The 13309-nt window shown below is 38.4% G+C and overlaps 2 protein-coding genes across 6 annotated transcripts in view; one reads left to right on the forward strand and one right to left on the reverse strand.

Annotated features, from left to right (window-relative positions):
- LOC145675519 (uncharacterized) overlaps positions 1 to 3186 on the forward strand; it is a 36601-nt gene extending 33415 nt beyond the window's left edge. For all 5 annotated transcript variants that reach the window (XM_081745994.1, XM_081746004.1, XM_081745983.1 and 2 more), the window contains exon 6: positions 3014 to 3186. In XM_081745994.1, coding sequence (XP_081602120.1) covers positions 3014 to 3060 — 47 coding nt within the window. In that variant the 3' untranslated portion in view covers positions 3061 to 3186. The remainder of the gene's footprint in view (positions 1 to 3013) is intronic.
- Positions 3187 to 3435: 249 nt separating this feature from the next.
- On the reverse strand, positions 3436 to 4476 carry LOC145679734 (uncharacterized). The gene is given in 5 exon segments (XM_081750296.1): positions 3436 to 3568; positions 3570 to 3784; positions 3787 to 3856; positions 3858 to 3895; positions 4289 to 4476. Coding segments are annotated over 5 exon segments (621 nt in total). The 5' UTR covers positions 4454 to 4476.
- Between the last annotated feature and the right edge of the window lie 8833 nt (positions 4477 to 13309).

The raw sequence follows: 13309 nt of genomic DNA on the forward strand, positions 1-13309 counted from the left end.
AAATAAACAGTGTAAATTCGCCACTTCCAAATCTAAACAAAAATAGATGAAACACAATTTTTGTTAATTTCTCAGCAAATACTTTTTAAATATTACTGAAATTTCGTCAAAATGTTCTTTAGATATTCATGAATCAGCAGCACATCAATTGAATGCACAAATATAAATATCATTCCACTTGAAATTTGAGAAACATGTGGAGCATCCACTTCCGGCTACTACCGTTTATCTAGTAGACAGGCGTTAAGAGAGCCATAGTTACTCCCACTGTTTTCTCGCGCTTGCTTGAATTTCTTCACGTTGATATTCAGAGCACTGGGCAGAAATCACATTAGTAGAAACTTCACAAAAGATTACAGGTATTTTTGGACAACAAATTTGATAAACTGCTCTTTTTGTTTGTCTGTAACAACTGAACTGTGAATTCATGTATCCTCTCTTTTATATGCTAGGCTTAACACAGAGAATTATCTGAATGGTACCAGAATGTTTTAGAAGGTTCTGTTACATTCAGGAATTTTCTGAAGGTTCCAGAACACGAATTACCCTGATGAACAACTCCCTATATTCCTAATGGAAATTCAAATCGTTCCCACAATGCAACGAAAGTGATTCGGCGACACTATCGGCTAGAATTGTAACTAACTGAATCGTCGGCTGCTGCCAGTAGCTAAGTGTGTCATTGGCTAATTCTATCAGACTCACGCGCTCTGAATGATTTGATTCGTTCTTGCTTTCAGTAGTTCGTAGTACCCTACTCCCTTGAGTGGCGGCACCACAGTTTCAGCGGGAAGAGCAACTGAAACCTCTTATACTATTGTGGCAGAGCCCGTATTTTATTTATCAGAATTCTTAATTTAACGATTAACTTTATTTAATTTTTGAGGATATTGGCTTTTTGTAAAATATTAAAATTGTTTGGTGAAGGAAAACAACTGTCACAATTGAGGTTATTGCAAGTTTGTAAAATTGTATTATTTTTGCCGTCTGCAGATAAAATAAACAAAACACATAATTGGTAGTCTGTGAATGCAGGAAAGAAATTCATGAAATGCGTTGGCTATAACATTCTGTAAAAATTACGAGTTGCAGTTGTAACATGTTTGTGAACATCAGACACATTCACGGATATGTGGAAATTGCCTAGAATCGGGAAATCAGAGCATGCCGAGTGTTGCAGTTTTTGTTCTCGAAACAAGGAAAGAATTTGTTTTTCCGAAAGAAAGGAGGACACACGTGCCTGACAGCAGACGACGCCACCGAATTCCGGGAGTCGAGATTGAAACAAAACCAGGGACAGGAGGTCTTTAGGGAGAGAAGTTCCACGTCGTTGGATGGAGAAGTTCTTCGTCTTTTGAGAGAAACGTTCCATGTCTTTTAAGATAGAAGGACGGAGCCTTTCGTCCAAGTATGTTTTTGAGTACATCGCTGTTAAGTTTCTAATGTGATTTGAAGTACGAAGTCAATCACGACATCGGTAATCCGATCTTCAAACAACTAACAGTTAACGTTAGTTAATCCGGAGCATTGGTTCGAGACGCCATATCCAATGCGCACCATCTATTGACCAGAGACACCTGTCTGTTTCGATATCAACCTGGCGATATCGATATCTACGGAGCAACCCCGGAGATCATCAACAGAGAACGTCAACTGAAGACAACAGTAAAAGGTATGTGTGACTTCAGATTCAGAGTACAAATGCTCAATGCTCGATATGCACTGCTCGTCTGGCAAAGATTCTAAATATCCGTTATAATCCACGACATTTTACACTAGCAACACACTTTTTAATAAGAAATATAATTGTTGTTTAATAATTGAATTTATGAGTTATCATTATGATTTAATCCCCAATAGAAATGTGCTTTATTCAAAACCTCTCGCTTATAAAACAGATACTTGCCCACTCATTCTAGATGGTGAGTGGAAGGTGATCTGCTCAATTCAAAGTTTGCATCCCCAATTTCAGGCACGAATTGAGCGGGTTGTCACTATATCATTACTGAATGTTCCAGAATGTTCTAGAAGATACTGATACGTTCTGAAATTATCTCGATGGTTCCAAATTATGCTAGAAGTTTCTGTTACATTCTGGAATAATTTGGATGTTTTCACGTTATTCTAGAAAACTTTTAATGATTTGAAAGAAAATCCAGAAGAATAAAAACATTTTACTAGTTCCAACTTCATTTAATAAAGCGTGTTTATTCCATGACATTGAGCACGTTGGTCTGAGAGTGAATTTTTTTAAACATAACTATTACGAAAACTCCAGAACAAAAATGACATATTCTCCTTTTCAGGATATGTAATATCCTTAGAGATACAACTTCTGTAAAATTCTCAGAGTTTTTGGGATTGGTGTTTTGCAAACTAATTTCTTTTTAATGCAATCAAGACACTAGACATGGAAGTTAAAACATAAATATTGTTTATAAAACCTACTAAATTCAAAAGTAGATGTTCTACTTTTCAGGGAATGTAGTGCTATATGGTACTTATCAACAGTCACAAAATCTATTTTTTTTTTGGGGGGGGGGATTTTTTTTTCAATTCCAGAAGGCTACAGTACGAGAACTTGGATACATATTTTCGAAAGAAAAATATTCTAATCAATATATTATTATCTTTAAAGTAAAATAAAAAGCAACAAAATATCTTGAACCGATTCAAGAGATCATTTTAATATTTTGCTGAAATTCGCATGTGAGAAATGGCGCTTCAGGGGCCATCTTTAGTGATCTGTACTCGGGCTAGGATTTTTTTTTGTTTACAATAAAAAAAGAAAGGATTTGTTACATTGTCCTGAATTTAACATCTGTTAGATTCAATAGCATTTGAAACTATTAAGGTAACTTCCCTGCCTGAATTGATATCGACTATATCTAACTCTAATTATAACGAGTTTCTCTATAGTCATTCGTTGGAGTTTGAATACCAGTTGCTAATATATGTTTTATTTCATCCATGGTATTTCAGTTATTATTATTATTATTATTATTTCTTTCAGCGCAAGCTGTCATTGAAAACTATTTGCTGACGTTATTGAACACATAAGAGGCAGCAGACCGCCATCCAGTAACTAAATTTAAAAACGTATATGTATGTAAATATATTTTATTATATGTACATGAAATATGTAATAAAAATATCCACAAATAAATGTAATATATTTTAAACTTACCATTTATTTTTCTTTTTGTTTTATAATATTCGCAAAGATAGATTTCGTTATGTATTTTCAGCGCTAGCAGATAGACATATTAAAAAAAAAAAAATATTACCCTCACACATCTTACGAACAGAAAAAAATATCCGAAATATCCAAAATACCGTGCAGGCATGCTACTTAGCAAAAATACAGGGTTCATTATGAAAGTAATGAGCATTGCTTTAGAAAAACTGTTTTATTGTTCCGATTGTTACAAATCTTTAAAATTCCTCAAAATACGCTTCTTCTGCATCGATACACTTCTGGAGACGTGTTTTCCACGCCTGGAATGCATCTTTAAAGTCCTCGGCTGGAATGGCTTTTAAAAACCTTGTAACATGGGCTTGAATGTTCCTTTGAGGTGTCTCTCCAAACGGGAAAACAACAAAAGTCACTAGGAGCCAGGTCAGGACTATAGGGTGGATGGGGGACCACTGGGGTTCTGCTCCGGGCCAGGAAGTCGACGACGGTGAAGGCGGTGTGACTTGGTGCATTGTCGTGGTGGAGTTTCATTGAGTCTTTGATGTCACTTTGAACGCGGGCGACCTTGTGTTTCAGTCTCTTGAGATAAAATCCTGCGTTGACAGGTTGTCTTGGTGGCACACACTCGAAATGGATGATTCCTCGAAAGTCGAATAAGACAATGAGCATGGTTTTGATTCGGGATTTGCTCATGCGCACCTTTTTGGGGCGGGGGGAGGATGGGGTGTGCTACTCCGCACTCTGCCTTTTGGATTCTGGATCGTATTCGAACATCCAGAATTCGTCTCCAGTTACGACTGAGTCTAAAAAGTCCGGATCACTTTTACACAATACCAACAACTTCTTGCAGCGCAAAACTCGAAGTTCTTTTTGTTTTTTCCTCAACACCTTCGGCACAAGCTTCGCACAGACCTTTCGCATTTGCAGGTCCTCGGTCACTATCCCATGTACCGCAAATGTTGACATGTTTATGGTGCCCGCGATTTGTTGAATGCTCACACGCCGGTCTGAGCGCAACACTTCACGCACACGATTAACGTTGTCGTCGGTCCTGGCCGTTGTTGGGCGTCCAGAACGGGGCTTGTCGGCGACCTCCTCCCGACCCTCCTTGAACGACTTGTGCCATTTTCCGAGCTGGGATCTTGACAAACACTCCTGCTTGTAGGCCTCTTTCAGCATCTGGTAAGTTTCCGTAGCATTCTTACCCAAGTTGACGCGAAATTTTATGGCGTAGCGTTGTTCGAGCGAACCCTCCATCGCGCCGTGTTACAACTTGTAAAAACGTGCTTCACGCGCATCGACATCTACATGCTGTCACTGCTCGCAGCAGACGGACTCCGGGCGCGTTTGGAAGGACAGACCACCCACTACTTTTTCCGCGCCGGCAGCGCGCATTGCGGTGGATTGTTGAGTCAGGGTAGCATCATGCTTAGTACTTTCATAATGAACCCTGTGTATAATGTTGAACGCCCCATGATTATGCCTCTTATGCTAAAGGAGACGGACGATTAATGAAATAAAATAATTGTGGAATTCTTTTGGTCACATTTCTGGTCACAAAAAAAAAATAGACTGTCTTTCAGAGATTAAGTCCAAAAAATTCAACTTAGATCCTTAAGTCCCTCGGATCTGTATTTACAGAGAAATTTATTTTCCCTCCATTGTGACAGAAAATAACATGCATAGTGTTATAAGAAAAATAGCCCTCTTCATGTTGCTGCCAAGTCACAGCTACATAATATAGGAAATTATATATATCAAACTAAATCACAAATTCTTGTCGTCTGGTATCTAATGTGTATATGGTCCTGAGTTAGATTCTCGGTGGGAGAGCAGAAAAAATAATTTCAAAATCAGTTACCTGTTAATCTACCTAAAAGTAAAACAAAGCGAGTACAGTGAATATATTAGGAGAAAGTATGATAAAAATAGTCTCAAAATAAAGCGAGAAGAAAGCAAAGACGGACATATTTTGTGATTCAGTTGCTTAAAAATAAAAATAATGAAGGAAGTGGCTAATGCGCATACTCTCGGTGAACGAGATTCTGAGTTCAATTCTCGGTGGTTGGATTGGTGTTTAGCGTTCCTTTCAGAAGCAAAGCTATAAGAGACATGGATGTACAGCTTACGATGTGATCCGAACCACATGAACTTTCGCCGGGAATCGAACACGGATCTTCTGACACACAGGCGCTTACGCTAACTAGAGAAAGCTCAGTTCATAGTGGGAGAGCATCAAACGCACTACACTGCTTTAGATCCCTCCCTAAACTGTAGGTCCCATTCTATATAACATCTCTGCTTACTGGTAGAGCTAAACAAAAATGAATGAATCAATCAACGATTTTAAATGAGGAATAAGAGCGAAAAGTGTCCATCTACATTATATACTTCTAGTGAGCTCATTCGTGGCTATATGGTTAGCGTACGCGTCTTTGCGTGAGAGGTCAGAGTTCAAGTCCTAGTGATTCAGATCCCACTTTAGTCTATAAGACCACGTTTCACATAGCCTCACCCTCTGCAAGGGATACCAAATTCGATTTGAAAAAACATCCACTGTATACTTCCAAATTGCTTAATGCAATCCGATCGGGTTTCACATTAAATAATAATTTATTGTTATTTTATACTTTGCTGTATTACAATTGATATTTATTTTTGCGCTGAGTATTTGCTCAGTAGGTCCATCTTACTTTTGCATACAGTCCCAGCGCTGAAAGGATAAGTCAAACAATAACCCCAGCAATGAATAGATTCACGTTTGATGCAGTTTCCGTGATTATATTTTTTAAAGTTTAGATTCAAAATCTTTAATAACATAAAATGAAATGCATATTTTGATGAGAAGTCGGGTCAAGATCTAGATATTATAGGTATCACGTCATCACATTACATGTGAAACTAAGCCAGACGGTGGAAAAATAGTAATCAGGATGGCCGACTACGTGATTTAAACAATATCTCGTTAATAAGGCAAAGTGTAACTGTTTCCTTAAATCACTTTTCCAGGATGTAATTTAAAATAATGACCTGTCCACTCAGAGATGTACCCAGCAAGTTTTTCTTCGGGGGCCAGAGTTTTATGTAATAAAAGTGAACCGAAAGTCTTGTTTAAGTATGTGAAAGCATTAATAACTCATCTTGCATAGACTACATTTATTATTATTATTATTATTATTATTATTATTATTATTATTATTGCAGTTGAAACATGGGTTCTGACACTGTGCAAAATTAGAATCACACAGTGGTAAATTCCTTTATTTTAACGGAATGCTTGATTAAAGTGAGTCTCTGCACCTCTCCCTGTTCGGGGTGCTTATGTATAATGAGTCCCCTCGTCTCTCACTATTAACTTCACAGTAATGGTACTTTGTAAAAAAAAAAAACTTTTGTAAACGCTTCACAGTAATGATATTCCGTAAAATAAAATGTTGCCATAACGATGCATAAACAGTGTTTACATCAAGCTCACCTTATTACAACAATAACTGTGACAAATCGCAAAATGCAGCACAATCTTCTTCTGAATAACTGTTTTTGTATCACACATACCTAATACGATGTGCAAATCTGGGAAAAGAAAACTGATTTTGAATCAGTTATTTGGATCTAAATTATATTATTACGGAGATGTAAATTTATGTTCTAGTTGTAGAGGACAATATCAATAAAATGTCTCAAGAAGAATGCCTAAAGACGAACACATCAAGAGGCTGAATCCTACCAGTTGATAGTGCCGAATGGTTTCTATTTTGAGGTACTCTTTTGTTCGTAAAATAGGTAGAAAAGTTGATTACTTGTGACATCTCCGGGAATCTAATAACAAAATGAACTTTGCATTAGACGCTGGAAGAAAAACCTTTTGAAACCATGATCATACAAGACTTGATATTAATTTTCCCGAATTTGATGCTTTTACAAGGACATTTTCAGATTAAAAGAGATTGTTTTGGTCTATAAGGCCAAACGTTTCATTCTTTTCCTGCAAAATAATTAACAACGCTGATAACAGAACACCATTTCCAGAAATTAAATGCTGTATGGTGTAGCTGTGAGTCCTAGATTTATTGACTATGCCGCACTTTCTACTGTTTGTGTCTGTAAACGCTATAGTGAGAGATGCAGAGACTCACTTTAATCAAGTATCCCATTAAAATGAGTACAGAAAGGGATTTCAAATTGGTCTGCAACCTCCTCGTAGGAATCTCTGCCAACTACAATTGTTCCTGGGTAACTGTAGAGAATTTCAAATCAAAAGACATTTCGTAATTGTAATCGCTATATTGGATTCGCCATTTTGAATTTTGTAATTTTGACGTCAAGTTCTTGGCAGTATATTTTCTTCTAAATTAAATGATTGTTTTCGGTCTATGCTTAGGGACCACCCCTAACGTTCAAAGGGTGGTTTCCACCCTTAAATCTTCACCTTTGCCGAAAAAAAAGATTCACCTTTGTCGATTATTTCTCGATGTTCTACAAGTGTGGAAAGTTTCATGCAAATCGGTGAGTAACACTTCCTTAAGTCTCCTAGTCAGTCTCCGGTACACAGTCTGGCGTGACACACCCCTCACCCCCTGAGGCGGCTGCAAGCTCCGCTAACAGTTGTCTTGCAGGAATGGTCCGGTTCCGACGCGCAGTTACCGATGTGAAGTTGTCACTCGTGGAAGTCCCCAACCGGGCCTACGGCTGATGTCTCTGGTGTCGATAAACTGTTTCCAGAACCTAGACCCCGCACTTTGTGGCACGTTGATGGCTCGTGTTACTGCTATCAACACAAGCTGTCTATGTGTCACCTTTTTCCAAGCGCCCGATGATCCGACTTTTGGTAAGCGCATTCAAACGACGCCTTTGTGCCATATTCCATTAATCTACCTGTATTGCTACATTCAACTTAGCAGTACCCTCCGCTCAGTAGACACGGAATGCGCTTATTTCGTTTCCAAGCACTAGTGCTCGATTTCTTATCATAGGGAGCCAAGTGGACGTTTGTCATAGTCGGTTCAATGCTCCTCACAAGCAATACACGCTATCCACCATAATTGAAGGGCCCTCTGCAATAACAAGGAAAGTGAAAAATGGAAGTTTTGAGTTACAAAGCTTTTAAACTTAAAATGCAACGTGCTAATTAACAGGAGTAAAACTGTGTATATATGCCTATGGAGAAAAGTGGAGTCGCACCTGGTATGTGCTTTGGAGCATAAAATAATGAATACCGAAATGCGGAATTATAAAAAACGAAGGTGTAAAAGTGAGCATCTACCTTGTTATTACAAAACCTAAACTATGGTTAAAAGAAAATGGACAGTAGGAACACATAACATGTGTGACAACGTTTATGAACAGCAACTCACGAGAATACAAAATATCAATAATCTGAGCGTTGTATTCAACAAAATCTGGAAACTGCACTGTCCTGAGTCCATTTCAGATTCAGAATCCTGGAGCACAGATAAAAAACAGCAGTGTTCCACACGTTCTTGTAAAATTGCTGCTTGACAAGAGTAACAAATTTTAGCAGAGCTTCTACATCCTTCTCTGAATTCTTGATTCCCGGCTTGGCTGGTTTCTTGACGAAGAAAAGCCCACTATGGTGCCTACACGGAATAAACTTTTTCTCCTACACCACTATACGTTTCCGAAACTGACACAGATCCATGTGGGTGATTTTCATTCCCTTCCCACTTGACCGATTTACTAGTAAATCCCAAAACCGGATTCGGATTAGATATCCGAATTACAAATAATGACTTGATTTCAAATCCAACATCTGAAATCCAGATTTAAATCTGAATCCGGATATTCGGAATTCGAATTTTTCAAAAACCAAATATTCCAATATCCGGATTTTTGAGAGCACTGTTTGAATTTCCATATTAACGTCGAAGAAAGAAACAAAACATTGCTTTCCCCTTGATTTTGCTACATTTCTTTGCCAGAGTTCACGATTTATCTTTCTCTTTCATCTCTTCCGCTTCTGTCATTCTGATTCGACTGCTTCGATTCTGTCCATTTCGAAACAAAATGGTCAAGTGTGTCTCCGTACCAATGCTTTCACTTGAGCCGACCCTTGAAAACAAAGTTACAGACACGTCGCGTCACATCCTCGCATCTACCAGTGCTTGCTTCCCTAGCCGCAGACAGCACACTGCCCTCTGTTATCCGCATCGGGAAACGGCGACTCGATGCAGATGAATTGTGTTTTTCTCTCAACAGACTCTTCGAATATGCACTATAGGTGACATCGGAAAGTCCACACGTCTTCTTTATCTATGTTTTACCAGGAATCGAGGTACTCGATTTACCTTGTTATTGCAAAGGGCCCTTCAATTCCTGTGCTCGCGATGCACTTTCCGGATTTTACATGCAACTTCTTGTATTATGCTTAAGTTTTGAACACTTGTGTTGGCAATAAAACCGGAGGATCCTATCACCATTAGTTGCCAAGCCATTTCAATTCCTTACAGGTAGATAATTATTTGGACCCCCTCTATTTAGTCCTCTAGCAAGCTGAAAAGTATGAGATTCAACTTTTTCCAAGGAAACAATACCTATAAACTTTTGGAAGGGCCAAGAAAAACTTATGGAGGTGGGCTTACCTAACACCTAAAGATGTGCCTTTCTTTACAAAGGTAATATATAAGAAGTTTTTTAATAATATCACGATTTCTTTTACTTTTTGCACAATACTGTGCAACTCTATAAAGCATAGAAAAGTACTCCATTCTTGATTTTCCCCATTCAACTATAATCTTGTGACTATAATCTAATGAAAACACAAAACTATATTCTAGAACTTTTATGACAATATGAAAAATCCGATTCGACTGAAAAACAAAATAGAGATTTACAGAAAAGGGAAAATTAAATCAAATGTAAACCATAAATTTCGAAAAAAGAAAGAAAGAAATGAAGTGGTATTTCCACAAAACTTCCAACCAGGATTTGGTAAGGATAGAAACTGAATATTAGTGAGAAACTCAAAAGTAGATTTTGGTACAAAGGTGAACAAGACCTAAAACGAATAAGTTTTAAATAGGAAAAAGTCCAAATCCAAACTGGTATGTTCAAAAACCGACCGAGCGATTTGCCTCGCTGAAAATTGCATTAGTTTCATTGAAAAGGCCGAAAATGTTTTCGAGAAAACTGAAACTAGTTACGATGGAAAACCCAACACTTTCTTGAAGAATGCCAAAGCCAGTTTCGATGAAACACTGAACCGTTTTTTTTTTTTTTTTTTTTTTTTGGAGAAAACTGAATCAGTCCCGGAGAAACATCGAACAGGTTTATGGAGAGAACCGAAATCCGTTTTAAAGGAAAGAAGTTTGGTTTCCGTGAAAAACAACCAGTTCTCGAGAAAATCGAATCGGTTTTGGGAAAAAACGAAATATCGGTTTTGCCCATCCGTACTAGAAATCTATATCCCGCACCTTAAACAGTGTACTAACTGTCTATATTATGGCCATTTTAAATAGGCTGTAAAGGGCAGCAATCTTGTGTTACATGCGGTGAGCTGCGTCACTTTTTCTCTTATTCTGCTCCTCCAAAATCTAGTCTGTCCGCCGATGACCACGTGGCAAGCTATGCCCAGTGGCTGTAACATTTCTCTCAAATCCAAAGTAATAATTTTATGGCGGCTGACTGTCTTTTATATACGGAAGTTAGACCCCGTTATTTATCGACAACTCCAGCCCAACGAGTCTTTTAGGAAAATCAACTGCTCCCTCCCCATTCGTCCTCTACTTCCATTTTTACTCCTTACATCTTTACTTCTGACCTATTCTCTTGTTCTGTCGCTGGCTCTCCGTCCACATTCCCAGTTTTCTTCTTACCATTCTCCCCTTGCTCGAATAAAAACGCTCCCTTAGCTCTCATTCTTTTCCTTCTCCTACGTACACCCATTCTCTGTCTAAACCACCGGAGCGGTCCTATTTGGCTTTTTCTCACTCCCGGGCAGGGCCGCCCACAGGGGGGATGTATGGCGCAAGCTGCGCCATTGAGAAAAATTTGGGGGGGGATTTTACTCTACTTTCGAACTAGCAATTTTACTGTCAAAATAGCATTAAAACACGATTTTGAGAAGCTAATTTTCAAAAATTTTCCGGGGTGAACCTCCGTACCCCCTGCTTCGATACTCGATGAATGAAGTACCGCGCAAGTAGCCGTATGAAAGGAAAGGTTGGTTCGTTTTAAGAGAGAAGGGCCGCCCACAGGAGGGATGAATGGCGCAAGTTGTGCCATCGAGAAAAAAATTGGGGGGAATAAAAAAATTGGGGAAGAATTTTACTCTAATGTCGAATAAGTAATTTTGCTGTCGCCAGAATAACATTGGAACACGATGCGATTTTTTTTTTAATCTCGAGAATGTATCCCCCTACCTCCTGCTTAGAAACTCTATGAATGAAGTACCGCGCAAGTTGCTATATGAAAGGATGGCCCCAAGTTCTGGTGAACAACAGTTACAAACACTCAAGGAATCACTTTCAAATTTAGATTTGAAACTTGCCTATGTTGTCTGTTGAAAATTATAAAGTAGTTTGACATAATTGTGAGCTAGTGGTAACCATACAGACAACAGCCAAGTTTCAAATCTAAATTTGAAGTGAGCCAGTGAGTGTTTGTAACTGTTGTCCACCAGAATTTGGCGCCTATTTTTGTGATTTCAATTCTTTTTAAGGCCACTCGTACTTGGCTCTTTTACAGGAATGTTTTTTTGTTGGATATCACTTCTTTTTGTAGGCTAATTTCGAGGATAACATTTTCTTTTGGTATCAAACTCAATAACTTGTAACTTGCGTCTTACTTTTCATGTACAAGGGAATTATATCAATATTTTGTAAAAAAAAAAGAATATTACTAATTGTAAAAAAAGAATAGGGGTCTACGTGTACTATACATAGTGTGTAGAAGTTTTTATACCTTTCAATATCCTTATAGGACATATTTAGTATTGTACACTACCAAGACTACTAATAAAAGTAATGCCATTTTTATAATTACTACTGCCCCTACTACTACTACAAGCATTCTATGATACTACTACAGGAAATAAAAACAACAACAAAAATAACAATTACTAGTACTATAAAAACTACTGCTACAGTGGGCAATTGCTTTTAGAGGACTTCAGTTTTGAGGAAGGAAGAGATTATTAGTTTTGGGGGGGAGTGCGCCATCAGCTTTGGGGGGATGGGCACCCCTGCTCCCGGGTACCGAAACAGCTTTTCAGCAACCGTAAATCTGACCTCGACGGAAATTTTGCCTTCTAATCTCACTCTTTTCGAAAAATCTCAATTGAAATTTTCTCCTCCCGACTGCAAATCATGCATCACAATCTCAAACTACTATAATCGCATAAATTTAACATCACTAGGCTCAGTTTCTTTCACTCCCATGCAATGGAACATGAGGAATTCTGATATCAAGCTTACACAACCTTATCTCCTTGTTTCACCCACCTTTTCTTCTTCTACAAGACCTGGCTTTTTGCATTTACTGCTTCCAAATCCCTTCCTATTATTGGCTGCATGAAGTTCGTCCTGCCCGCCGAGGGAATCTTTCTCTTGGCATCCATAGATCTCTTTCTTACATTCTTCACTCCCTCTTTTATAATAACTCTCAGCACTTTTACTGGGATAGTCTGTATATCAACTCTACTTGATCCTCTTTGTATCCTTTACTTCCTCATATTACCGGTACTTCTTTTCCCCGTCCTAACGAACTTCCTGCAGCCCCCTGTTTACTCTGGCGCTGGCCGTCTCACAACCGATCCGATCCGTACGGCAGAGATAGTTTTTCTATTCTTTTACATGTTACTGTCTCTCCTTCTTTATCTCCCTCATTTTCCCCTCTTGTTCATCCATATTTTACTACCTTGATTGGTCTGTTTATTCTTCCACATTTGACCAACTCCCACCTCCTTCTTCGTCCCGCGATCTTTTACTCTTTTAAACTATATTCTGTCAGCGTATTTCAAATAGTTTCTCATTCTCAATCTACTTCAGGCCAACCAATACTTTCACCAGTTTTTCATCCAATTATTGTAAATGGTAAACTCGGGAATGGCAGCAACGGATTTACCTGAAGTAGCACACTCTGAAAACCTACCTTGCC

The sequence above is a fragment of the Thermobia domestica genome, chromosome 2 (genome assembly GCF_964235325.1).
Source record: "Thermobia domestica chromosome 2, izTheDome1.hap1.1, whole genome shotgun sequence".
Taxonomy (NCBI): domain Eukaryota; kingdom Metazoa; phylum Arthropoda; class Insecta; order Zygentoma; family Lepismatidae; genus Thermobia; species Thermobia domestica.